This window comes from Seriola lalandi, unplaced genomic scaffold (assembly GCF_002814215.2).
Source record: "Seriola lalandi dorsalis isolate HSWRI2012SDOR001 ecotype SW California unplaced genomic scaffold, Sedor1 jcf7180002054965, whole genome shotgun sequence".
Classification (NCBI taxonomy): Eukaryota; Metazoa; Chordata; class Actinopteri; order Carangiformes; family Carangidae; genus Seriola; species Seriola lalandi.
In genome coordinates, this window is record NW_019525516.1 from 885,047 (window position 1) to 912,958 (window position 27,912).

Consider the following 27,912-nt stretch of genomic DNA (forward strand, 5'->3'; position numbering starts at 1 on the left):
GGGGGGCAGTAATGCACTGGTGAGATAAAAGAGGCTGATTGCGTGGTCTGGTGTGTAATTTAGCACCCCTCTGGTTCCTGAATGAGCCCTTGAAGGCTGAGGAAACAGGCCCTGCTCTCCCCAGGGGGACCTCCATAAAACTGGACTATCATTTACAAAAAACTCCCCATGGTGCTACCTTAATTTCCTCTGGGCAGACTGCATGTGTGTGTGTGTGTGCATGTGTCTGTGTGTATTTGTACCAATTTCATTAAGTGTGTGTGTCAAGGGAGAAGGCTTCCGCCGCAATGCGACCAGTTAGCAGGTCATTCGTTAGCTTAACGAATGAGCCGGAGAGATGACACATGGGAAATGAGCTAATTGACTGTGGTAAAACTAGAGGCCCGTTTAGAGGATGAAGCTTACTTAGAATAAAGAGCAGGGCTGACTGAATGTTATTCTAGGTGCCGACTGCCTGATGTAACAGCATTAGACGCACTGGAATTGGCCAGCGATGATGTGTTGTTGTTTCTCTGTATGGGACACAAGGTCAACACCAATTTTTATCCACAGGGATTAACCGGATTTATTGAAGAACCTCCATTTAGCATAATGCAGTCCACTGAGTACACTTTTTTTTGTTAGGTCTACCTTTATTGTTGACTGCAAGAAAACACTTTAATTAGTGACTCAAACTGCAAGTCATTTTAAAAGTTAATATTTTACATAACAACAACTTCAATTCATGACATAGGATATAAATATGTTCATTAACAGGAAAATTTTGTAATGACTTGTGTTTCGAGGGAAAAAAAAAAGGAAGCAGACTAAACAGTGACTCTGTTATCGTAGTTTACCTTCAGTTGTATCAGTTCCCATCAAACTACAGGCCCAAAACTGTGTTTGGGAATCACATCTAGACACAATAAACAGAATGAACCATTTCTCTATTCGCCTCTTTGAGCTTTCCGTGCCTTGGTGGCTGATGAGAAAACATTTGTTCAGCAAATGAGGTTAATCCCAATTATCTCTGCAATGTATTTTGATTATTTGGATATTTAAAGATACAGGAACCAACTGAGACTTTAGAAAACAGCACCAGCTACATGGCCAAACCCTGAAATGGAAATGAATTGTGACTGATGTTATTTGTCTGCAATTGAGTGTCACAGAGGTTATACCCAGTGGTGTTTTTGTGTTATTGCTCAACAGTGGAGGGGTAATTATCTGGCTATACTCTGGGGTGGGAATAAGAGGGGACTTTCCCATCATGCCTCAGTAATTCAAGGTTTTTATCCTGCCAAACCAGACTCTGGATCTGGATTAAATGCCCTGTTTGGTAGACTGAATGTTCACCAAATGGACTGTGTTTTGTTTCCTTGTGCACCCAAATGTTCTGCTTTTAAAATAACAATAAGATGGATGCCCCATAGTTTATATATTATCTTTAAGAGATTAATATAGTCGGCCATCTTTTCAGTTCAGCGATTACTTTTGCAGATGCTGCCAGGTCTGACTCTTAAAACTCAACTCACAGAAAAACTCTGCAGCTACGAGCATTTCAGGGAAGATCAGCATGAGCAACAGTAGCTGTCAGAGTTGAAAAGAGAACCAGCTCATACTCGAACGTCAGCAACAGAAAATCCAAAGAAAACAAACAGATCGATTGCTCATAAGATGAGCTGCCACAAAGGAAGCAAGTACAAGATTAGTTGACCATTGAAGTAACACTGCCAAGGCTCGAGGATCAGGTTTGGGTTTCCCATGGGCCACCCATGCTGGGATGTCTACTCCAAATACAATAAAGCATCCACAGTAACATATACACCTTACGTAAGATTCAGTGTTTTCCCTCTTCTTGTCCGGACAGATACAAATGCCGGTCAACTAAACATCTTACGCTAGCGTTTTCTCAGTTTTGTTGTTGTTCTGATGACATGACTTGTCCCCCCACCCCCCCACCCCACATCAAGGCTTTACATTCCTGTGAGGCTGACGGTGCAAAGAAAGAGGACAAGACCTTACAAGCTAAACAAAAAAATCCTCCCAAAATAAAAACGCTTGAGGAGGAGGAGGAGGAGGAGGAGGAGGAAGAGGAGGAGGAGGAGGAGGAGGAGGAGGTGTTTAACTTGGATGTCCAACAAAATGTGCAGCGTAAACAGAAATAGTCACACAAGGATTGCACAGGCGCACACATACACACACACACACACACACACACACACACACACACACACACACACACACACACACACACACAGAGAGACGGCCTCTAACCTGAAGGAATGGCAGGAGCCAGTTTCCTGTGCAGATTGTTCCATTACAGCAACAGAGGAGCGGAAAAAAAAAAGAAAAAAAGAATATAGAGTCTGGTAAAACTTTCCTGCAGCTAATACTCATGTAGAGGTGTGGGGATCATTTTTGAGTGTTTATTTAACATCGGGGTGAATCTGAGGACTCCCAGCTTTTGGTTTTCAGCTGCTTATCTTTATTTCTGAACCACAATGACTCTTGTTTGGCTTGGAACAGTTCAATTGTCTTGAGGTGGCTGCAGTCGTGGGACCGAGGCCTAGCTTGCAGTTTCACTCACCTGTTCAAACACCATAGGGAGAGGAAGTGGGCCATTTCATTCTATGATTCTTGATGAAACCATTTAATGCGGTGCCCTATTTCCCACTCAATCCTTTGATCTAATTTTAATGGTCTGAGCTGAGGCCTGAAGTTCAGCGGTTTGGGGTTTGGACGCAGAAAATAAAGGTTTTGAGAGGTGAGAGTGGTTATAATTTGCAGACAAAGGGATTGCGCCCAACAGCAGTTTGAAGTTATGTCATAGCAAATCGTCAAAAGCTGGGTGACAGTGTTTTCCTGATTCGGATAGAATCACAGAGCAAAGATAAAAAGCATGTGTCTGGCTTTCTGCCATTCGAGGGGTGAGAGGAAAAGAAACAAAAGAGAGGAGAAGAGAGGAGAGAGACAAAGAGCCTAATTGTTGAGATTACAGAGATTACAGTAAATTTAGCTGACAAGGAGTGAGATAATGTGAAAAATCTGTTGGCTCGATCGCAGACTTGTCTGCCAGAGGAAACATGGTGATGATTTGACGAAAGCTTCAACCTAAAGGCCAAGTTCCTCTCTGACCTGCTTCAGCCAACGCATCTGGCAGACACGTCAAAACAGCCTCACGAACCAACACCACCAGACGACCAAAACAAGGAGTAAACTACTGATTAAATCTCGCTGCGGTTACATATATTCGTTTGACTTTCTTTTTTCTAACTTATTTTTACTGGGTCCACAGCACTGATCGGCATTACTGTTAATGTGCCAGTGGTGCCAAATGTGTTGCTAGTTCCCAGCTGTTTGCCAGATTTTGAATTAGCCATTTAAAACAACATTAACAACCATTTAAAATCAAAGCAAAGAGTCGGGCAGACAAAACATGAACCCGATCAAGCAAAAAGGACCAAACCTAAGAAAAGAACGATTGAGGAAGGCAAGAGTTTATGCCAAGTAGTGCAGAGCAGAACATGAAAATAAAGGTGGAGGTAATTAAAGCAGGTAATTACTACACAACAAAGTATAGTGCGATGTTAAAAGAACAAAGGTTGTGCAGTAATCTGGCAGACAGACAAATCAGGACGATGACAGAGGGGGCGTATAAACATTAGGCATTATATCAGCTCTTGAAGCTAATTTGAAACCAAAAACAAGGTTTTCCTCCCTGGGAAACCAGTTTCCCCTCTTATCATTGATCTGGTAAATATGTTCTTAGTATTTTTCCGAATTATGAAATTCTGAGTGGGAGGAAATGCCATGTCATGATTAAGAATAATTTTCTTTTAGCTAAAAATGTTCTGTCTCCATGTCCAGGGATTGTGTTGCAGTAATGCTTCTAGGGTTTGTTGTCCAGGATCATAAGAGCTTGTTTAAAGCTGATAAAATAACACAAAGGACAGCAAACAAACAAGGAATAAACAGTTGATGAAATCCCTGAAGGGTTTGCAGGATATCCTCTGTAGTCTGCGCTCTCCTAATGGACAAACACTGCATCTAATATTTAAAAAGCTGTGGTTTTAATGTCCCCAGTGGAAGTTCAGCTTGAAGAAATGGTCAGCAAAACTATACACTGTCTAATTTAGTTGAGAGTTAAGTTGTCTAAAAGTTTACATAGTTGTGATTTACAGTAATTTCTGCTGCTGCTGCATCAGTGCATCATTCAGTGCAGTAATCTACTGTTTCCAAATAGCTGCGGGCATTGAGGGAGGTAATTCCCATCATCATTAATGTTCAGTGACTCTAAACAGACCGTGTAAAGAGGAGACAGGAATTTTCTAGATTTCCCCCATGAGTCCGAGGAGACTTAAAGAGTAAAAATATCTATAGTCATTTGTAATGAGGCCTTTTTCTGCTGACTGGGTGAGATTGCAGAAACTGAGTCACTCGGTGAGTGTGTTTTTCGAGAGTGTCTGTGTCTGTGTCTGTGTCTGTGTGTGTGTGTGTGTGTGTGTGTGTGTGTGTGTGTGTGTGTTTGTGAACAAAACAAGCAGAAAAATGACATCAACATACTCCTGAGGAAACACACAACAGTGAAACAGAGCAAGGATCATATCAGTGTTTCCATGTTTTAGGTCTTTTACAAGTAACCTGTTATTTACATTTATGCTTATGCTAAGGCTAGGAAGTCTTTATCTTGTCTACTTTTCCCTGTCGTGTCAATCAAATCAATTAGCTGACTGTTGTGCATCACATTGTTGTCCCATCACAATGATTACATACAATATTGCTGAATTGGTGAAAATGCTGCAAATTTGTCGCCGTACAGAACGAGACGAAGAGTTTACAGCTGCACTAAAGTGGCTCCGTCGGGCTGGACTTGGGCATAGTGGTGCTTTGAACACCCAGAGAGAACATGCAAACTGCACAAAGAAAGGCCCCAAGCCCGTGGGTTCGAACACAGAACCTTCTCACTGTGAGGCAGCAGTGCTATCCGCTCAACCGCCGTGCTGCAAATAACTTGTTCATTGTGATCTAATAAATGATTTCCAGTAACTAGACGAAGAGATACAAAACCACTGGTGTGTGTGGCCCTTTAAATGCCAATTCGCAAAACACCCGGGCTTTGTTAAAAGTAAAAAAAAAAAACAAAAAAAAAACACCCCCACTTTAAAGCAGCTCTTGTCAATATTTTATACAGTGGATGAAATCACTATGTGTAATGAGAGAGGGGTGAACCCAAGGAGAATTATTACCCAACTCTGCAGTTCCCCTGAGCTCTACAAAGTGTTTTAGCGTTTTACAGCCCACAACCTTGGTTCAGTCTCACCGTTTACATCAGCCTCGATTCCAGCCATAATGTCATGATATTCCATTGTTGTGTTTACAGCTTATTCGCTGCAATGTTTCCTTTTATTTAATGTCTCAAATAAAAAAAAACGACCATTTCGCATGTCAGGGGAATTGTTGACCATGCCTGCGATTCTGTAACTCGAGCAAAGGATATTACAGTTGAAGCAAGTTTGTTTGATACTAAGCCCTTTTAAATTATTGTCAAGGAGTATCTGTTTTTCTTCTTTAATTTCTTAACCAAGTCCACTCTCAACTATCCAACAGCCACTCCTGTCCCAGAGGGGGATGGGATGACGGCATGTGGGAAAAAGCTCCAAGGGTCTGATGGCTTAGCAGCTCTCAGCTTCGTTCTCACGGTTCAAAGTGTTGGAGAAGGAAAAATAAAATAAAAAAAAATCCCAACTCCTCTAAGGAGGCTGTCTGCCATTCCAGCTGGGCCTACCCACACCACCCCAGGCTGTATCCAATGATGGTGCTCCAATTTAACTGACTGGGCACAAGGATTTGTTTGTTTAAAACCACTAACCTACTTTTACAGCCATTGCAGAAGTCAAAGTCTTTACTGCGTGATTTCTGAGCTAATGCTTCACGTCTATTCCAAAACCGAGAGGAATTGTTTGGAAAAAACGATTGGATGACTCGTTGGTGGAGAGGTATTTGAGATGTGCGTTAAAAGATACTGATTTTTTTTCTTCTTCAGTTTTTATGTGACCATCTAAAAATGTACTTTGTAATGCCCTTTTTTTTTCTGTTAACTGAGGCAGAGTCATGTATGGAATATTACCAGGAGGTTTGGATTAGAGTTTCACTGGCATTCATCCGCTTTGAAACCTCCTCCTCGTCCTTTTTGTGTCCCTCAGTGCCTGAAGGACTGATACCCATTTAACAAGACATTTCTTCCTGCTGAAAACACCAAAGCAACATGCTGTGAGAGGCCAAATGACACAGAGCGGGTGTCATTCCACAGCTCGAACGTATTCCACAGCTAGACATATTGAAAGTATTTATGGACTGCAGCTGCAGTTTGGGTTTTCCGCTGACCTGCCTGGATTCAGGCGGCGTGGCCGAATGCCCAACTGGAGCGCTAACTCGTGACTACACCAACAACAAACACGAAACATTTTGAAGCGATGATGAGTGCTCTTCAAAATGAGGACAAGACCTTTGACTTTGGCCATTCAGAATAGATTATTATTATTATTATTATTATTATTATTATTAAAGACCTAAGAGGCAATGGCATAAAGGGAAAGAGGGGAACACAGCATTTGGCCTATAGGTGAATTCCTTTATCTGCCATATGAACGCACTCAAAATTCCTCTGGCACTGTGTTTTATATAAAGCAGCAAGCTGCGGCCTGCCTGCTCTGAATCAGCATATATACATCCTAATATGCACACATGCAGCAAAACAGGGCTTAGAGGTGTACACCTATATATTTTAGACTTATGGTTTCTATATTTCCCAGTGAAATGAACCAACAAGCAAATCTCTTTAAAAGGTTTATGCTCATGAATTATGCAGCTGTTAGATTTTGGTAGATTTTAATCCATGCTAGCAGTGTAGCTCCAGGAATGGCAATATGCCGGCTGTACTTTCTATTTAGTGCTAATTAGAAAACGTTAGAATGCTAACACACTAAACTATGACGGTTGACGTTGGTTCATATTGTACCCCTAACATCAGCATATTAGCATCGTCACTGTGAGCATCCTAGCATTCTGACATTTCCTCTAACATTTAACTCAAATCGCCGCTGTGCCTTAGTGCAGCCTCACAGAGCCACTAGGATGGCTGTTGTCTGTGGCCCATATGTTCCCACAATTTATCTGATCAGAACATAAATTTCAAACTTTTATTGGCAGGTACAGTTTTTTTCTACACCCTTGTAACATACAGTTTCATTCGGAAGCACTTGCATTATATGTATATTGTGTACTCTATCAGCTGTTTTAGCAGTCTGTTGTTTGCTTCGTCAGCTGTGTCTTAGCCTATTCGTTATTAAAGCATTATGTTTTTAATTAGTGCAAAAAGTCAGTTTGAAACCTGCTAGAGTTTGAAGGGATAACTACAGTCATGTTTTTGTGGTTTTTATTCCGGTCACATCATTGTTGACTTGTCGCCGCCAATCAGCACAGCTACAGCGTCTAGCTGGTAATGGAACAACCCTGCTTCTCCTGTAGCGTATCGTATACAATTTAAATTATACACACCACTTAAGCCCAAATTTTCCAAAACCCAGTCCATCTAAACGTCCCAGATCCAAACTGGCAACCATGCAGTCATTACCCGCCAGCTGTATGCTTCAGACTGCGGCCGCCTATATGTCTCAGGGAGCACTGTCCGACATGTTCAAGCCGTGACGTGACATCATCTGCCTGAGTCTGCAATAAATGCCTTTGGAGTCAACTTTATGAGCCAACGCAGCAGTTATCTTTCCTCATTACTGTAAAACTCATGACCCTCTCCTCCACCTTCAACACGGTGCCCAAAGCATGTTTCTCATTCTAAAGCGAATGAACCCGTATCTGCAGACATCATGTTGATAACAGTTCAGCAAATTTGCCCCACATTATTATCATTTAAGATGTTTTTTTTTTTGAATGTGCAGATTACAGCATTGCTGTAGTTATGGCAGTGTCAGGCCTCTTACAGCCTCCTCACACTGATCTTTCCATATGGATCAACCAGGGCACAGAGTTCAGACGGTGTCTCATAAAACCAGCTCAGGCCTGAGGGATGGGGTTGAGGGACGGCTGTAGGAGGGCTGAGACTGGTCTCTAATGAGCTTCCTTCTGTTTGAAGTCCACAACTGATTACCAAACTTTGTTAGTGACCCCAATGCACGCAGGAGAGCTAACAATAGCATCTGACATCAGAAAAGAAAAAAAAAAAAAGAAGCAGTTTCCTTATTTGTAGCATATGCTGGTGTTTACCACACAGCACAAGCCAATAGCTGCCTTTCACATCTGGGATGCAGTCCCACCATGTTTCTGTTCTTTTCTCCTCAGGAAACAAATGGAGGAAAAAGGTTTATGAAGCTCAGGATGTATAGCAAGGTGCTTATACGGTCACTATACAAAGGGAGTAACTACAGATCAGTGTAAAAAATGTGAGTCCTTTTGATAAAGCCGTCCAAACACTGACATATGAGTCATTATATAGTCACTAATGATGCAAATCTGTATGAAACTTCTCACCAAACCTCAGAAATAGGCCTTTTAAAGGTGCTGCATGCAACATTTTTTTTTTTTCCTTCTCCAAATTAAGACCACATTCTCTATAAATGTTGTTGCTTCCTGTCCTTTCTTGTTTCTCCTCCCCATTCCTGGCATTGCTCCATCAGCGCAAGAGGAAGGAGAAGAGCTGATACAACAATATGCTTTCATCAGAGGGGAGATCATCTCAAGATAGAAACCTGATAGTTAAAAATAACAGGGCAAGAAAGTTTTGTGTTGCTCATCACAAAGGTTCTTATTGTGTTGTAGCAAATTCTCCATCAAATTTGCCCCAGTGGTTTACAATGAGGAAGGTTTGGTTACAATGATGATAATGAATGCAGCATTGAGGTTTACATCTTAGAATTCAACAAGAAAGCACCTTCAGTCTCCAATTTCTTGTGGATATTGAATCACAGTTTCGCACAAAGGATGATTCCTGTGTTACATAATGCCAGAAAACATATGTCACTGCACTTTAGTGTCTATAAATGGTGAATGCACAAAGAAAACAGCAGGCAGCTCAGAAGTTTTCCCTGACATTTTATTTTCTCCCCGGCAGTCTGAGTCCAGCTGCTGAAGTCCAGTGCTAAGATGTCACACAACCACAACATTTTTCCTATGTGGGCGTACAGAGTGGAAATGAAAGAGTGAATGGTGAGCGGTCACTGAGTAAAAAGAGAAGAAAAAGTCCCTCTGAGTTCCCTCTTGAAGAAAAGTCCAGTTTCTTGGACAATCTTTTTTTAATGTAAAACTTCAAAAGTTCTGGTTTAAATTTAAAGAGAGCGATCTTTTTTTTTTTTTTTTTTAAACTGTAGCATCCAAATCGTCACTCTTCTTTGTGCTTGTTCAGCAAACTGTACTCTCTGCAAGTCAGCCTCCTTTCCAGCGTCATCGCGCGCGCGCACGCACGCAGGCACGCACTCACACAGATGCTAAACGGTGCTAATCAGCCAAATTCAACAGGACAGCCCAAACTTAAAAAAAAAAAAAAGCATTCATGTTAGAAGCTGAAACTTTAGGCTGCCATTAAGTTACTTTGCCCTCAATCGCAGCAGGACACAAACTAGAAATAAAGATATAAAGAAATACATCTTTAACTGTAACACGTCAAGTTAATGCAGATGCCAGCTTGTTTTTTTTTGTTGTTGTTGGTGTTTTGCCATCTTCTTTCACTGCTGCAGCAGCAGCGTTATACCTACTCTTATTAGCCTTAGACTTTATGAATAGCACATCGTGCCAAAGCTGGTTCCACTTACTTATCAAGCACAAAATACAGGTCAAAAGCGCCCTGACAGGAACTCTCCTCCTCCTCCTCGTCCTGCAGCTCCGGCTCGGCTCTTGCAGATGGAGAAGAGAGCAAAAATAATCCGAACAAAACCAGAACAAGACGCATGTTCAACAAAAATCTCGCCATAATTTGTCCTCGTGATAAAACAAAAGTTAATTCCTTTGAGGATGAAAAGAAAAAAAACAACCCAAAGTACTTCAGTGGCTTCTTACATCCCAGAGACAATAGGATGCAGGCGATGCTCCCACGTCTCTTATGTTTTGCGCTCAGTTTACAATCACGACCACCCGCATCCCGGTCACAGCGCCAGCGGAGAGATGCTGTCTCTCAAAGGGAGCTTATTACAAAATAAAAGTTTCGGGATAGTTCGCAATCCACATGCAGCTGGCAGGAAAAACGTTTCAAAAACTTTTGCAGAAACAAATCCAAAGAGAGAAAATTGGATAAAATGTTGGAGTGGGTGGTTCGTTAAAAAAAAAAAAAAAAAGAATAAAAGTGTCCTGTCAAAGTGTCAAAACTGGTTTAAGTCTGAAAAAGCCAAATGAAACTGGGTAATGCAGAGCAGTGTTGGCGCTGGAGGAACTGGGAGCCCAGGGGACAGACTTGGCTGAAATGGACCAGGTTTCATATTTCATCCTGAGGAGGAGAGAGGAAGAGGAAAAAATGGGTCAAGATCCCATTTTGCGCCTCCCTCACGTGGCACACTGGCGCATTTTGCGGGGAAACTGCGCAGGGCAGGAGGGGGATGATGTTGTTGTTGTCAGAGTGGTCTTTTCACCGGATAACAAATGTGTTTATCAAGTGTTTTATCATTTTGGATTATTTAAGTTTGTTTGTGTTCACTGTGCTGCTGCAGGGGCCACGAGCAGCTTCATCCTCTGCAATTACACTCTCATAGAGCAGAAGCTTTTCCCCAGAAAAATAAGTTTCCCTTAGTTAGTCTGATTAGCCTACTTTGTTCTCCCTTGTTGTTAATCCCACTAAAGTCTAAATTTAAACATAAAATCATACAGATGAAGGTTTTAAGAACAGCAGTGAATTTAAAGTCAATAAACTGCTAATTGCTGGTGATGGTGATGCAAAAGGAGCTGGCTCACATCTTCAGAAAGGACAGAATTCAATATTTAACAACACAGTGACTGATAACTTTAACTTTTTTCTACAGTTCAATTTATAATAATTTTCTTTTGAATGGGACACTAAGAAAACCTAATTTGACCTTTTTATTTTTTGAATAAAATTAAAAATCCCATGAGAATCTAATCCATGATTTACTGTGAAAATCTAGCTACAGATGTCCCACTACTTAAAGAAGACACACAGAGAGTTTGTTGTCTGAACCATCAATATATCTATGGTGAAATAAAACATGGCCCCAGAATATGCACCATCATAAATGTATCTGCATAAAGTCACAGTCCTTGAGATTTTATCCACCAGTCCCACGCGCAGGATTCAAGTTGCCCTCGCATGCACAGGGGATTCACAGGAAATGGTGCTGCAGTAATCCAACATTACTGTTTTCTCCATGCACCTCGAAAGTAGGTGAAGTTGGGCCAGAAACCTTTGTTTCTGTAATTTATTGTACAACAGCCATATCATCTTTTATAACTTTCTGCTACGACTGCTATGGCTTTAAAAAGAAAAAAGAAAAGAAAAATGTTTACTTTTAAGTGAAACATGGAGTGACTTTTATTGTAAAGCAGTCAAAGTAAATGCAGTGTATTTCAAACTGTGGTTACCGCTGACAGCAATCATTCATCAAAAACACATCTCCAAAACAAGATGTGGTAATATTTACCATTTTTGAACGTGGATCACAACAAAACATGCCTCGTTTAAGCCTAAAATGACCAAGTGGTGGTTAATAGTGCATTTCAGAATGTAAGTTGTTTGTAGTAAAAAAAGGAAGCCCTATTTTCTGGCTCTACCTACTGAGTTTTCCTCTCGGAAGAGCCACTCTTCTGGGAAATGTTATTGCAATTTAACTGTGATCTGCTGTCCTGTCTAATGTTTACTCAAACCAGGCAGACAAACAGATTCCTAAAGAGTGAGCAACAGACAGATTTCTTCACAACATAGGTCCTGTTGTGGAGTTTCAAGCCTTAGACCCCCCCAGCCCCCTCCACACACACTTACAATGCCCCTTAACCCTTTGGCCACTTTTTAGGGTCTCAACACTTGTTGATGTGTGCTGACTTATCCCCCACTAAACTGATCCTCTCTAATCCTTGCGGTTTACAAACGAAAGTCTGTTGCTTCCTAGAGCCCTTCTCCTCTGCCTCATATCCACTCATACACTTGTACTTGTATACAACACACCCATTAACACTCAGACCACTGTCTAAAATGATATGCAGTGATAAATAAAAACAGTCCTGGCCTGTCTTTATGGTTCCTGCATCCTAAAACACATTCTTCCCACAGATAGTCTCTGCAGATTGTTCTCATATTTGGTTTGTAATATTCAATTAGTAACAAATATAACTGTAACATTGTGTTACACTAGTGCCCTTGAATTATTTTTTGTTAACTATGACTTGTTCAAAAGGTTAACGGAAAAACTAGAACTTGAATAATCACATTCAACTAACATTGCCAAGTGACTGGTACATGTTTGGTATTATGTTTTTTCTCTTAATAAAATAACTGAGGGAAGTACTCTTGCATGACATTACTTTTTAAACTATTTTCTTTAATAAGATGAATCGAAATTTAAAGACATTTCATAGATTAAGATAATTTGGTTACTTGTTTGGCTGAGCATTCAGTATGCACAATAGAAATGGATTTTGTATGTGTTTATTTATTTTATACTAAGACCACATGTCAAGTTCTTGATAGATGTGAGTGAAATTACACGGTGCTAAAAAATTCAGGACCTAAATCTCTGAAACCACCAAAGCTGTCACTCATCAAAGACTTGTCTGTTCCTACTGTACTTGACATAATTGGCCTCAAACACAGTGTAATCTTCAAATTATACTGTCCCTGACAAAAGACAATCTATGAAAAGCTGCGTAACAGCAGCAAAAGCACATTGTGCTTGTGATGCACTTTCATTCTTGATAAAAAATAAAAATAAAAATTGTGGCTTTTCAGTGGGATGATTCCATTGGCCACAAATGTTTTCTGTTCTCTTTGCAGGTGATGGTTCATGCTGTTGTAACTGACAGTTATATGCTATATTTGGTTTTCCACAAAGTTAAAAAGGAACTGAGGAATTCATGATAGTTTCTAGTATTTTGTAATGGTAAAAATAAAACATTTTTTGGTCGTATGCTTCCTCTGTGAAACATGACAAACACACACTTGTTTTGTATCAGTTCTCTTTTTTTATTGTGTCTCACCACTGGAATTGATACAACCCAAGTAGGTCCACATGGCATGACATTCACTGGAAAATGGACATACAGTATATTTCCCATACGCAATGAGGACATCACATGATGATTTTCTTACAGAATGACAAGCGGACTACTTTACAGAGGCCCATATTTCAAATATCCAACATAACAAATGTGTTTATTTCACTTTGTTTAATCTCTTTTGCGCATGACTTCTCAAAAATTAAATTTTTGAAAGTTATTTTACTGTTGCAACTTATCTTTGACACAAATTTAGACATACTCTCTTCACAAAACAACCGCACCAGCTTTTCAACCAGAAATTCATTCTGAGAACCTTCAACAGCCAGAGTAGCATTCGACAGAAATAAAAACTAAGTAAATCCTGTTCAACCTTTGCTCTACATTACAAACAGGCTAAAATGGCTTAGGTGTTGAGAAATAACAGATTACACTTTGTACTCAACCTACATTCATCACTTCTTCACAAGTCTAGATTCTAAATCTTGAAACAATTTGGCTGCCAGAGCAAAAGTGACTGTTGAAACTCCAGTTCAGGACATGGTTTACTTTTGGCCTGCAAAGTGCTTGTTGAAGATGCCCTTCGCAGTCTCGAGGGCGGCATCAGCTGGGACAGGTATATGAGGAGCGATGCCAGCTCCCTCCCATGCTGGCCCGGTGGCAGTGTCAGAGTGGACAGTGGGAATGCTGAGGAAGATGTCGGTCTCACCAACACGGAAGGTCTTGGCTGGGTGGGAGGTCCCGGCAGTTGTCTCTCCAACAATCATTGCACGGCCAAGCTTCTTCATGATGTAAACGAACTCCTCAGCGGCGCCGGCAGTTGCTCCACTGGTCAAGATGATCAGGCTCTTCTTGGAGCCGTACCTTGTGCCTAAGGAAGAGGATGAGATGGAGGTAGAACAAGGTTAAAAATGTGAGGTGGACAAAGGGAAGGAGTGTGATTTTGTGGATTGAGAAAAATTACCAGTGAGATCGGGTAAGGTTCGGAGCTCTGTGATGGTACCGGATGGTCTGTCGTATAACTTGTCCAGCACAATCTGCTTGTCGGCATCAAAGAAGTAAGAGCAGAAGCCTGCGATGGCTGTTGTTGGTCCACCAAGGTTATTCCTGCAAATACAGTTACAGAACAATCATAGAAAGGGGAGACTGATGATAACATTGAATGATCCTTTGTGAACTTCTCATTTATGCAGGCACTGATAAAACCATCTCATCTTGGCGAGGGTGCCAGTTGATTTAGAAATAAGAAGTCACATTCAAATGAGTTTGTTGAGCAACTGATGAACAAAATGATCCTAATAACCCTTTTCTTAGTAGTTTCACTCAATCCTACAGATCTATTAGACTGTTAATAGAAAAAAGTTGTCTAAATTTAGACGTGAACTGATGAGCTTTAGCGGATGATTTGTATTCCCAAATGGACACTGAGAGTTTTTAATATAAGCTCTGACTTGCACTGTTAGCAGGATTACGAACCTGAGGTCGATGATCATGGCATCAGTGTTGACAACTTTGTTCCAGACGTGCTCAACAATAATCTGGGCGATGGCCTTGACCTCCTCAAAGTCTCCGAACATGTCAAAACGCAGGTAGCCGATGTTGTTCTCGAAAATGTCGGTGTGGAATGAGACTTTGATCAGCTCAATATACATCTCAGGAGAGTAATTCTGGCAAGAAAGACAAGCAGAAACTAGAGCTAAAATTTGCCTTATAATACCAATATCACATAATAATACATACAATACCAATTTGTGATAATTTGACTTTAACAATGTAAAAAGCATTTTGCCTCTTCTACTGTTTGTCTATCTCTAGTAGAATAACAATTGTGTTATTTTAAGATCTGTAAGAGGACTAAATGTATTTTAGGAACATTTTAGTCTCTGAAAAACCAACAGTAAAACAAAAAACATGTCTTTGTTTTAACCTTGAGAGTTGACAACAATAAGAGTTGACAATGACAACTATTCTATCTTATGTACAAAGGTCTCACCATGGGGGGCAAGGCTGGGGTATTGCTGGTGGTCTTCAGGCTCTTGTCCCCAGAAAGGGTCTTCAGGTCAGCAGACAGCTTCACCTCCAGGTTGTCCTTGGAGACAACCATGCTGTACTTGCCATCTGTCAGGAGCCCTTTCAGCTTTTCTGCTACATCAGCCCCAATATCCTCAAAGGCATAGTTTTCAGCAATCAGGGTCGCCGATCCCTCGATGATGGCTGGAACTTGGGTACGGAGGCTGACGATCTTGATGGCGGTAGCAAGGGCATCCTCAGCATTAACCTCCACATCAGGGGTCACCCCGACAACCTCCCAGGTGGAGCCAGTGATGGGATTGATTGACTTTGCAGTTGGTACGGTAATGTAGAAGTCAGTCTCAGCGACTTTGATTTTGTCGATTTTCACTGAGCCCCCGGCGGTCTTCTCACCCACAATGGTGGCCCTCTTCAGGTTCTGGAGGCAGTAGGCAATATCCTCGGCAATGCCCTTGGTATTTTTGCTGGTGAGGATAATGAGGGGTTTGGTAATGCTGTATCTGTCCCCCAGCAGTGTGGTCATAGTTAACAGCTTAGTGGTGGTGTTCAAGGGACGGTCATATACACTGTCAATGTGGATCTGAGGCTCGGCTTCGGTGAAGTAAGACACAATGTAGGGGATTCCTGAGATGTCTCCGCTACTGGTGTAGCGCAAATCAAAGATCAGAGCTGAAGTTGGCAGGATTTTATTCCAGACCACCTCTAGGAGTAAAGTGCCAACCTTTTCAGCGACCTCCTCCCCAAGAATGTGGTCGATCCTCAGGTAGCCAATGTTGCCCTCCAAGATGTCAAGCTTGATGGAGGTCTGCAGGACAGTAACAAGCTGCTCTGGGGGCAAGGGAGGCATCTTCGGGGTAACCACAGGGACGTAGTTTGGCTCATAGGAGACCATCAGTCGTGGGTCACTGACCGTGGTCTGGACTCCAGAGCTCAGGACATTAGCCAAGGATTCAGCGTCTGGGATGTTGAGAACCTCTGTGTTGCTGCTGGCTGCTTCAATTGCCTCCTGCATCCCTACCAGCTTCTCTGGTGAGCAGTAATTGTCCATGACAATTTTTGCCATATCAACAATGAGGCTGGGGGCAAACGAGGCATGGATAAACAAAAAATTTCCTAAAACTAAAAGAGATGCCACCAGAAATAGAGCCCTAGCCATATTCGTCAGTATAGTTTAGTTTGAGTAGATGGCAAGTGGCTGCTGAAGAGCTGAACCTCCTTCTCCCAAGAGGTTCTTTGTCAAATGGCACTGTTTTGGCTGCAAGGTTTCTGTTAAAACACACATAAGAGGATTTACCCCACAATAAACCTCTAATCGTATTATCCCGAGTGCTTCTGTAAGGCAATAACAACTTAGCCAAGTAGGTGTAGTAACAAGAAGGTGTTGCTAAAGATATGAGGCTTAAATTTACACAAGGTATTTTGAAAACCTATTTAAAGCTACCTGTGTCAAATAAGGTAAACTCAGTAAATGAAAAATATCTAGAAAGGGATTAAGGGTGGTGAAAATATTCATCCTACAATGGCAGGTCATTGTTTACTTATTAAGCCCCTTGGTGTCAGTAAATATGAATAGAGGTCATAGATGTGGAGATTTTGTGCCTTTTTTTGCAAATGAAATCACAAGAAAATGTTGAATTAAAGCCTGTGATTGTCATATAATTCAACACAAACTGTGTGGCCTGCTCATTGAGTTCTTTTAGGTAAGTAATATTGTAAGGAAAGTAAATCAAAAAGATTTCAGAACCACTAATTTCTTTATTGTTTCATAAATAGTATACATTTGATTGCAGTAGTGCTGCTCGTTTGGTGGTGGTTGTCTCTTTTCTGAAGTGGTGTGGAAGTGAACAGCAGTATTCAGTTTCAGTCTGTTTGGTGCTTGCGCCCTCTGCTGGTTAAGTTTTGTAGTTAAGGAACAGAAAAGCTGAGATATTTAATACAGCAGACTGAAAAAAAACACAGTGCAAAGCGAAAAGGGCAAACAATGACCCAAAAATAATATGCATTCCACATGACAGTCATAAAGAATGAAGAAAATTAGCACAACATACAATTACATAATGATCAAAATCACTTTTCATGCATAAAGTACAGAACATTGACCAATAGATGGCATTTAAAATGAAACGAAAAGGGAATCGGACAGAAATTGATAAAACGAGAGAAAGAGGCAACTTTATATAATGTGAATAAAATATACAGGTGGGGGTTTATACGGTTGTCATATAAATAACAAAGTGCAATGTAGTTTACTTTAAGAAACACAAATGTTCTGTGATTTATTATTAATTTGGAATTTTCAACACTTCCTCACAGTTCACAGTGAAATTAGGCAATTGTAATTTTAAGCAGTTATCAGACATTACATCCTCCTTACTGTTTTTAATGCCATAGTAGATAAGTAGTTTTAAGGGTTGATCCTATCCACAGCTGATAAGTTCCCTCCTGTAATGAGATGTACACTGAATCCATGCTCATTCACTGCAAGTCTGTCTGGATGAAGGCATTAGCTACATTTTAAATATAAAATTTCATATTAAATCTACCAATAGTTACACAAGCCCTTGGTTTCTCCCTTTTCTATATTCTTGTGAAAAGGCATGGTACACACCCTGTGACTGTAAGTTTCTGTGAATCTGACTGCTGTGACAAGAAGACGTCTCTGGTTACAGCCTTTAAATTAAGGAATAATTGGCAAAAACATAACGCAGTTGTTAAATATCATTACAGGACAAGACTGTTTTACATACTGTGTCTGTGGTCAGTGGATCACATGTCCTAACACATGTGGCTCTTAAATTGTGGACTTTTTTGGGTCAAAGTGGTGGCTTAACAGAAGAAAAATTAAGTAGTATTTTTTTAAAGGAAATGAAAATACAATATGAGGAGCTATTCCCCATGCTCTCTCTTCAACAGCTTTCCTGCTATAAGTCTCTGTGCTACATGAAGGGCGTCACTTGCCTGGGCAACAACATGAGGCTCAACCCCTGAAACACTCCACACTTTCCCAGTGATGGCACTCAAAACAACCTGGTTAGGGATGGAAGCGTACAGAACACTGTCCCTGATCTGATAGGTTCCACTTGACAGAGACCCTCCAATTGTTGGCTCTCCAACGATTGTGGCTCTATTTAGGTCCTTCATAGTGCGGGTGAACACTTCAGCTGCTGACCCAGTCATGTGACTGGTGAGGATGTAAACATCCCTGGAGGACCCATACCTTTGACCCCTGACTTGAGGTAATGTCATGATCTCTGTCATGGTGGTTGTGGTGCGGTCGAAGATAGTGTAAAGGTGCAGCAAAGGTTCAGCATCAAAGAAATATGTGCACAGTAGAGGAATTGCTGTTGAATAACCACCAGTGTTGTACCTCATGTCAATTATAAGGGCATCTGTGTTTGTGATTTTGCTCCAGACTAATTTTATTAGCTGTGGGCCAATGGCTCTTAACACCTCTATATCTGCCATCATGTCAAATCTTAGATAGCCAACATTACCTGGCAGAAGCTCAATTTTAAACAAAGCATCAATTATATATCCCACTTCTTCTGCTGTAGGGATCTTTGCAACGTCATGAAGCAACTCAGGCTCGACGTCACAATGGAACACATGGAGGCGGTGATCGCCTGAAGCCTCTTGAAGGTCTGTTGTCAACTGAGATGCCAAAGATTCAAAGTCAACTACTGACCAGTACATTCCCTCGACCCATTTGCTCAACAGCACCTTACTGACCTTTAGGGCGACTTCATGGATTGCGTAGTGTTTTTCTAACAGTTCCCCAGTTCCCTCCATGAGGGACCTGAGCCCTTGATGAAAGTCTGAAATATCGTGAACGTGGTCCACAGCTTCCTCGGCTAGCACAATGGCATCAGGGACAACACCACCCCCAAGCCAGCATTCCCCATTGTTGTCTATGAAGTTTATGAAAGGGACAGTGATGGCAAGGTCTGTCCCCTCTACTTGAAACATCTTTGAATGCATTAGGGTACCAGATGTAATTTCCCCAATGACTGTGCCACGATGTAGAGACTGTATCAGGTAAGCAAACTCTTCACCAACACTTGCTGTGTAGTAGCTGGTCAACACATAAACCCCACGTTTGGAGCCATAGGTTGGGCCTGTAATTTGGGTACGAGAGTAATATTCTGTTGTTGTGTTCTGAATTCGGTCATATATTGTGAAAAAGTGATGCTTCTGGGAAGTGTCCTGCAGATAAGACAGTATAAGTGCTAGAAAGGTAGAGCATCCACCGGTGTTATAGCGTAGGTCAATAATGAGGTTCTTGGTGTCTTTTAGGGGCTCCCACACTGTTTTGGCCATGACCTCTTCTAGTTTCGTCACTGCAGGTGACTCAACAAACTTGTCAAAGCGGAGATAACCGGTATTGCCTGGGAGAATTTCCACTTTAAATGTTGTATCAACCAGTGCTCTTAATAATTCTGGATCATCAGGAACTTTGTAAAGCTCAGGGTCCTCCTCTACAATGGCGCCATTATCTTGCATGTATTTGATGATCAGTCTCGGATCTTCGGAAACAGTTTGGAGGTCCTGGTTGAGTCTGACTGCCAGATCCTCCTCAGATGTGACTGAGAATAAGTCTGTAGATTGGAGTTGTTGTTGAAGAGCTGGAACTCTATCAGTGAAAGCATACAACCTCCCAATGATGTCAGAGATACTCTTCACAATGTTTGGAATGGCACTCCTTATAGCCAGAAGGGACTTGGCTTTTGCCACAGCTTCCTTTGCGATGATGTTGACTGTTGGGGAAACGCCACTTACTTCCCAGCTCTGACCTGTGATTGGACTGACAGATCTTGCCACGGGAACTGTTATGTAGAACTCTGATCCTCCAATTCTAATCTTTTTGACTTTTACTGACCCACCAGCAGACCTTTCTCCAACTATGATGGCCCTCTTTAGGTTTTTTAGTGTATATGCTACTGCCTCAGCAGCCCCCACAGTACGCTTACTGGTCAAAATAATCACATCTTTCTTCTTTCCATACCTTTCTCCCTTCACTGATGGCATGGTCCACAGCTCCATGGTTGTATTCGAGGGCCTGTCATACACTGTGTCGATATGAATGAGGGGCTCGGGATCTGAGAAATAGGAGATTATAAAGGGAACGCCAGACAGTTGTCCAGTTGTGCTGTACCTCAGGTCCAAAATCAGTGAGGAAGTGAGAGCAACTTTGTCCCAGATGTTGTCCCTCAGCAGGGAGCCAAGCTTTGCTGCTGTCTCCTCCCCGATGATCCGATCTATTCGCAAATAGCCAACATTGTTTTCCAGTATTTCCAGCTTCACAGAGTTCCTCACCAGCCGGATCAGTTGTTCTATGGGGAGAGATGGCAGCATTGGTGGCGTCACTGGGACAAAATTGGGCTCGTATGAGACAGTCAACCGTGGATCGTTCAGTGCCCCTTGTACTCCGACTGTGAGCACAGTTGCCAAGGTCTTCCTATCTGAAATCTGCAGTATTTCTCCACTGGTGATTGCTTGTTGGATGGCCTCCTGCATCCCAACCAGGTTCTCATGGAAGCAGTAGTTTTCCAGCAGAATCTTGGCCATTTCCAACACCAGGGCAGGCTGGAATGATGAGTTAGCAGAGAGGGTACATAGAAGAAGTATGAATAGCAGTGGTGGCGTTTGTTGCTCCATCACCACTGTCTTCATCTTTACCCTCAGAAAGAGAACTACCCGGTCTTCCCTTTCACTGGCGTGTTTAGATAATTTGTCTGTATCAAGAGATGGTGGTTTTTGTAGGAGGGAACATTGTCATTCTGGTAGGTTTTTTTTGGACAACAACCACATCAACATAAGCGGCTTTTGTACTCAATAAACCTTTAATCGCATTAAATGTGGTGCATCAGCGAGCAGACAATAGCAGATAGAAAAAAAAATGGTACATTACATTTTTCAGTTCTTACTTTAATTGAACTCTTATACAGTTGCTTTGTCTTGTCCAAAATACTTAACAATTTACTACTTATTATAATTACACTGTTTTCTTATTCAGGCTTGAATTAAAGCCTGCATCTGCATCTGCAATTACCCCTGTGTTGTAATATACTACCTCAAACTTCTTTTTAGAAACAAAGAAATAGAGAAATATGCTGGTGGGTGCAAAAGCCTAACCAGAAACTCTCACCCTCTTTTCCCCTCACTCTCACTCCCTCTCCCTCGTCTGTTATGAAAGCTTAGGGTAGTGTATTTTGGTGCCATTGGTAGCTTTACGGGTCATGTCTGGGTCGCTCCACTGGTGACATGATTACACAGTTTGTGGACACGTGGCAAAGCCTTCTTAAAACACATGCGGGATCAGAATGGAAAAAAACATACCCGCACTCTGGGGAACAAAAGGTTGATTGTAAAGTTTTTATCTGGACTGAATGCTGAATTACTAGCTTACTTCCCACTTTCTACTGCCTTGCTTTATAATATTGCCTTTCCTGGTGTACTCTTTAATCAAAAGTGACATATTTCATTTAGTGGATAGTGTTAAAAGGAAAGTGTCCCCCTAAATAACATTTAATTGCCCAAGTGCCAAGCGGACAGGTTGTAACCCTTTCATTTAATTTGAAGAATTAGATCTGTATGTTGAGCTTGAACCTGACATGAATAATGACTTCAGTGCAGGACCTCATAAGACCCTGATCCAGACATTTTTGCAGCTCAGAATTATGAAGCCGGATGTAATCTCTGCCCTGTGCTCAGCTAATCTTAACGTCTTAACTTTTAATACCGCCTCATGCATTACATAACACAATCCCCTCTTTGCCAATTCCCAGGATGCTAATCAAGACTTTTGAAATGCTGAATTCTGTAATACTTTGTCCTCGTGTGTCAAATATAAGAACAGCAAGGAAATCCCTAAATTCTAACTTGCTTAAAATACAGTTACAAATAGAATTGCAATTGTGTGAAATGTGGAGTTGTGGAGGTTGTTATTCCAACTGTGAGTGGATCATTTAATTCTAAGTGCATTCTGCTGTTTATATCCATGGTTGTTGCAGTTTGGAGGTTAGTGTGTGTTTTCTGTTTTTGGTATTTTTATTTTGGCAGTAAATTATATTGTGGGCTTTATTGTATAGTAACACCTCAAAGAGCAGCACATTGATTGGCACTGGACAACTTTGAAATGGATAATGAGCATTGGATCAAATGCAGGTAGGAGTCCTTGCAAAAAAAAAGTTGGTAATTAGGTCTCAGCGTAGCAGTTGGCAGCATAGCTACACCCAACTCAGTGGTTGAGGTCAGGAAAGCTATGCTGGGAACTTTCTTGGGTCATCAAACTCCATGCACAGTTTGAAATTGAAGTCAAGTGAGGTAGCAAACTAAGTGAAAACACTTGTATGTAAGACATTAAACTTAAAAACCTTTATAGATAAGAGCCAAAAAGAAAACTGAAGTAAACAAGTCGACAAAGAAAACCCACAGCCTCGCGGGAATCTATTTACATATCTCCAACTACAGACCAGTGACTGAGAAATTCACACTTCCTTTAACTACTTGACAGTGTCCAGTCACTGCTGAGAGGATACAACGATGTACAGCTGTTTTCACTGTCATCTAATGAGGAGTGGGACACAACTGTAACTTGGTGCAGGACTCAGTCATCCCACTGCTACTTAATTTATTTAGTGGAAAAACGTCCCGCCCCATAAAAGTGTGTGTTTAAAATGTAATGCTACTCCACACATATGGACACTATTTTAACTTTTATTCTACAAGGGCTATGATCCACAACAAACAGTTTCATGTGCATTCAGTATCCTTATACACAATGATGTTTAACAGATCTGCACACAGTATAAAAAACAAACTTTTTATGAGTAAACATGGACAGACACTGACAAAAACACATCTGTGCTGGTGGTGGTAACTGCATCCTTCTTTTTATTTGGACAGTGGATATATCCATCAATTCCAGACCATTAAAAGTAGAAATACAGCTGTTAAGGCTGAATAACAGCTGATCCAGCTGTGCCACCTTCATCAGAACATGTTACCTTGATTCTTTAGTGGCAGGTACTAAGATGCGAGGAAAAAAAAGAGACAATAAAGATGGAATTACGTATTCTTGTGTGTCAATTGAGTTGTATTTGGTGTGCTAGTCTCTGGTGGTTTTTATGTCTCTTGGTACACTACCGTATAGTCACCACCGGAAGTTAAAGGGGTAGGAATTTGACAGAAAAAGACATTATGTCATGCCAAAACGTTATGCAATGCACTAAGTGCGGGATAAACTGTATCAAAACCTCAAAATGGAAATGTAGACATCATGAGACATACAGCACTGTAAAAACTCTCCACTTCATGCTAGATGGATTGAGTTATATTAGAGTCAGCAGCTCTAACACACAGAGGAAAGCAGATTTTATTATGCATTTGGCAGATTGAAACTGCATGGTTAAGCTATTATTCTGTCTGATTTGTAAGAATGTCAGCCTCATATAGATGAATACAGACCTTGCAGTCATGTCCACTGCTGACGTTTGCTACAGCTGCCCTGCATAGCAATACAGAACTTTCTACACAGTTTCTCCTATGGTAGAAGCAACAGCAGCAATGTAGCATGCAAAAACTAACCATGGTATAAGCAGAACCTTCTGTACAAGTCTGTGTGGCAGTAATTTGCAGACTGCTACAATATATATATTATTATAAACACTTACAATAGCAATATACAGATTTACATTGTGTGTAGCATGACATTAGCAGATGAACAGCTGTGCCATTAAATGCCATCCTATTAATGCCAACTGGTCAATTTATTTGTTTTACAAACACTGCATTATTAATGGATCTGCTTAAGATTAACCAACAGTATATATATTATACTATATATAAATGTATGTATATATATACATACATATATATATATATATATACATATATATATATATACATACATATTAAAAATTTTGGTCCGTTTTACAGTATTTCCTACAAAAAATGTATTTTTTATTAGTTTTGAAACTAAAAACATATTAAGCCAACATATTGCAAGCTTTTTACATACAACAAATATACAATGTAAAAATGTCTGTGTCCTTTGGTTTTCTGCTGGATAGTGTTATCAGGTGAAAAATGACATAATTTTAGCAAAGGTCAACTGTTCTAAATAAGATCTATTTCAGCACATGAATATACATTTGGAAACAGAAAAGGATTGACATGTTGGTGGTTCTTCTGTTGCACTGAATTCAAGACATTTCACTATTTTTTGAGTTTATTTCAAGGCTACAGTGTAAAAATATTCATACAGTATATGTAATTTCAGCACAGTTAATTCTATTAGCCATGCTAGCAGTGAGGCTTTAGATATGGCAATGTTGGTCTGTGAGTTGGTACACCACTTTGGTCCACACTGAAATATCTCAGCAACTACAGGATGAATTGCTATGATGCTTTGTGTGGACATTCATGACCCCAAGAAGATGGATCCTACTGACTTTGGTGGCTTTTTGGATTTTTCCTTTTCGTATCACCATGAGTTTGATATATTTTTTTAAATATCTGGTCAACCATTGGATGGATTGCTGGAAATTTTTGGTATGCACATTCATGATCCCCAGAGGATGAATTTTAATAAGTTTGTCTTCTCATCTAGCACTTTTTGATCCAGTTATAGCCTGGAAAACATATGAAATTCGCAGCCTCAGCTGTACTTTGTATAGATATATAGATGCTTTATTATCATTGCATATCAGGGCACGGAGCTGCTATCAGAACTGCTAGCATGGCTGTTGACTCTAGGTCTTATTATAAAATATGACTGATGTAATAGACGCTCTTGGACATGTTTTATTCATATTATTTATTCATTATACATTCACCTGGGCTACCACAAGAGCAAATTGACCATCCTCAACTACCTGCAGCCACACTCAGCCACCTTCATCTCCTCATACAGGTATCTTATAGTGAGACGTCCGTTCTCCTGATACATGACTGTGATGGGGTCCAGTTTGATGGGGACGCAGCATGCCATGTTGGCCTTCTTGGGGTCCCTGATGTTGAGCAGTGTCTGGATGAGGGCGTGTTTGGATGGGGTCGATTCGTCCGTCAGCGGGTGGTAACACAGGCCTCGACATTCGAAGGCGTCATATTCTGGAGGCGCCACAATCCAGCTGTCCCAGCCGATGTCTTTAAAGTTGACCTTGAGTGAGGTCCGCCGGCAGTATTCCCGCTCTGCCTTTCTTTTGTTTCTCCGTGGATGCTGAGCTTCCGGGATCTCATTTTGAAGTTCCTCTTCTCTGTTCCAGTCGGCGCCTGAGTGTAAGATGGTTTCTTCTTCATGGAGAATCATCTCTCTTAGCTCCTTCCTTGTCTCCCTCCTCCTGCTACCCAGGTCATCTGAGAACACTATCATGGCTGCTGAAGTGTTATCTCCAACAGACACACTCATATTTAAACAGCCTGCTCCTTCCTCTCCACCATCAGGAGCCCCACAGTCTTTCCTATCCACCACTACATCAAAAACAGTTGCTCCATTGCTTGACTTGATCCAGCTCTGAATAGCTGTGGTTACATCAAACGTTGTCCACATACTCTGCGAGCCTATCATCTCTTTGCCAACCAGCAGCTGGGTTGTGGATGTCAAATCGTTGCGATCCACTTCATAAACTTTGACGGTGGCCTTGAAACTGTGGGCGGTGACCCTTGCCCTGGCATCCGGGAAGAAGAAGAGCTGTAGTTTAGCCGTGGTGATCTTTTCATGGCTGGGGATGCTGACATTGAAGTGCAGCCTGTGTTTTGACTTTGTGCCATTTGTCACAAAGAGAGTGATATCTGTTGGAGAGATCAAAGAGATGAAAGGGTTCATTTGAAACAGCTGTGATTTCTACAGTATGACTTGGGATTACATACATAGATGTTGGACTGAACTTAAAGTTTATTTTCCAGAAGAAATCAGCACCCTATATCCCTGGTGTTTGGTTATATATATATACACCTAGACTTGTATGTTTGTCACTCCATGTTGTGGGTTGTCAAATCTAAGTAACTTATAAAGTGTTGACTCAGCAGTTGCTCAGCTAACTCGACTAACACTAGCTAGACCCCTGCCTATTGTTGATAAGGACAAAAACTAAAGTGTGCATGAGCTGCCGTGCAGATGTTGAAATAACATGAACCAAATGTAACATCTAACGGGGAATCAGTGCTTATGTCAGCAAACTAAGGCTAAAACTAAACTCGCTTTAACCCTCAACATGGAAGCTAGTTAGCCTAGCTTGGTAGCTTCCACTTTTTGGGTGGAATACAAACTTAACAGCATGATAGTGGGTCCAGCTCCCAAATGTTGATCTTTGTAAGGGACAGATTCCTTAAATTGCTAACAGTACATAACCAATGCTACGTGGGCTTGTTGAAAAGTGGATAAATTGTTTGTGGGCTTTACAGGGCTCTGACAGCCTGTCCCGTAGCAACTGTGGTTGTTGAATGTGAAACACTGCCATAGGAAACTCCAGTCGTGAAGCACACTGTTTTCACAATTTTCACAAAGATATTTCAACACATAAAGCAAAGAGAATTCAAATTTCAGTTCAACTTTGATATAGTGGGAGTGAGTAACTGTTAGGTATGTTTTCTATTTGGTCATTTGTAGAAAAGATCCAAGCATTTTAGTCTTTGGGGGCAGTAATTAGGCTATCATGCTGTTGTGCAACTGTTCAATGAAAGAAAATGCTCTGGGATACTCTAAAGCAATGGTTCCCAGCCTGGGGGTCGGGACCCCAACAAGGGGTCACAAGATAAATCTGAAGGTCTGCAAGGATATCAGATTTCTGCTACACAAAATTACATTGTTTTAAAAAAATATATTTTTAATTGTTTTTTTCCTTCTTATGTTTTATCTTAAGATCTTAAGGCCTGTAAAAATATCAAACAAAGATCACTTTTGATTACAGTGAAGAGGGTTTTAGAAGGGTCACAAGCCAAAAACGTTGGGAACCACTACTGCAGCTTTAATAATATGAATTACCCAGGAATATCTCACTCCCATCAACTTGACAGAAAATGATCTCACTTCTCTCTTGACAAGTTAAACGCTGCTCACCTTGGACAGCGAAACTTCGTATGACATCAGACTGAGGGATTGCCGAGCTGTCCGAAGCGTACTTGTTGTAGAGCTCCATCATGAACTGTGGAGGGCAGATCTTGCTGTGCTCCTGAGGAACATCTGACAAGTTGAGTTTTCTCAAAAAGCCCTCCTTCATGGTACCCAGGAGGGTCTCCGTCCTCAAGTCTGTATCTTCCTCCTCCAGAAGGTCCACCTCTGACAGCTGAGAGTAGAATCCCTCAGCGTCCTCGCTTTGGATGTCATTATTGAGAGGTTTACAGGTACATGAGCCCGTAGAAACAACCAGACTCAAACAAACCTCAAATAGAAATGCTCTGAAGCTAAGCATTTTGAAATTATATCCTCTCCAATCCACTGAGCTGGCACAATCTTTACCTTCTTCCCGGCGTGAAAACAGACTTTGCGATGGCAAGGTTTGAAAATGGAGATCCCCCATGCAAGGACAACAGTCCTGATGTCCGCTCCCATGCTCCCAGAGTAAACAGGGGGACTTGTGTCAACCAAAATAGTAGCTTGGCCATGCTTATCACTGTCATTGATGCCTTCTTTTAAGCTTTGTTATCATTAGAGGGCTGGCTGCTAATGAAGACACTGTA

At 41.1% G+C, this 27,912-nt stretch overlaps 4 protein-coding genes across 4 annotated transcripts in view; all 4 read right to left on the reverse strand.

Annotated features, from left to right (window-relative positions):
- antxr1c (ANTXR cell adhesion molecule 1c) overlaps positions 1–10,424 on the reverse strand; it is a 37,887-nt gene extending 27,463 nt beyond the window's left edge. The window contains exon 1 of the mRNA XM_023395579.2: positions 9,804–10,424. Coding sequence (XP_023251347.1) covers positions 9,804–9,961 — 158 coding nt within the window. The 5' untranslated portion in view covers positions 9,962–10,424. The remainder of the gene's footprint in view (positions 1–9,803) is intronic.
- A 2,723-nt stretch (positions 10,425–13,147) lies between these two features.
- rbp3 (retinol binding protein 3) lies at positions 13,148–16,473 on the reverse strand. Its single transcript, XM_023395589.2, has 4 exons — positions 15,197–16,473; positions 14,680–14,870; positions 14,168–14,310; positions 13,148–14,074 (listed from the first exon to the last, which is right to left on the reverse strand). Exons 1-4 carry the CDS (start codon positions 16,388–16,390, stop codon positions 13,749–13,751), a joined length of 1,854 nt encoding a protein of 617 aa, XP_023251357.1. The 5' UTR covers positions 16,391–16,473; the 3' UTR covers positions 13,148–13,748.
- A 496-nt stretch (positions 16,474–16,969) lies between these two features.
- irbpl (interphotoreceptor retinoid-binding protein like) lies at positions 16,970–20,904 on the reverse strand. Its single transcript, XM_023395556.2, has one exon. The coding sequence runs from the start codon at positions 20,902–20,904 to the stop codon at positions 18,121–18,123; it is 2,784 nt and encodes a 927-aa protein (XP_023251324.1). The 3' UTR covers positions 16,970–18,120.
- A 2,200-nt stretch (positions 20,905–23,104) lies between these two features.
- Positions 23,105–27,764, reverse strand: gdf2 (growth differentiation factor 2). The gene is made up of 2 exons (XM_023395497.2): positions 27,293–27,764; positions 23,105–26,025 (listed from the first exon to the last, which is right to left on the reverse strand). Exons 1-2 carry the CDS (start codon positions 27,750–27,752, stop codon positions 25,106–25,108), a joined length of 1,380 nt encoding a protein of 459 aa, XP_023251265.2. The 5' UTR covers positions 27,753–27,764; the 3' UTR covers positions 23,105–25,105.
- Between the last annotated feature and the right edge of the window lie 148 nt (positions 27,765–27,912).

What these genes read in the sequence shown, in the direction of transcription:
- rbp3 (XM_023395589.2), bottom strand. Translation starts at nt 16,390, where the DNA reads ATGGCTAGGGCTCTATTTCTGGTGGCATCTCTTTTAGTTTTAGGAAAT. An exon ending in CCCCAGCCTTGCCCCCCATG is followed by an intron (nt 14,871 to 15,196) that starts GTGAGACCTTTG and finishes CTTTCTTGCCAG; the next exon opens with AATTACTCTCCTGAGATGTA. An exon ending in GCCATGATCATCGACCTCAG is followed by an intron (nt 14,311 to 14,679) that starts GTTCGTAATCCT and finishes CTGTATTTGCAG; the next exon opens with GAATAACCTTGGTGGACCAA.
- irbpl (XM_023395556.2), bottom strand. Translation starts at nt 20,904, where the DNA reads ATGAAGACAGTGGTGATGGAGCAACAAACGCCACCACTGCTATTCATA.
- gdf2 (XM_023395497.2), bottom strand. Translation starts at nt 27,752, where the DNA reads ATGGGGGATCTCCATTTTCAAACCTTGCCATCGCAAAGTCTGTTTTCA. An exon ending in ACGAAGTTTCGCTGTCCAAG is followed by an intron (nt 26,026 to 27,292) that starts GTGAGCAGCGTT and finishes TCTCTCCAACAG; the next exon opens with ATATCACTCTCTTTGTGACA.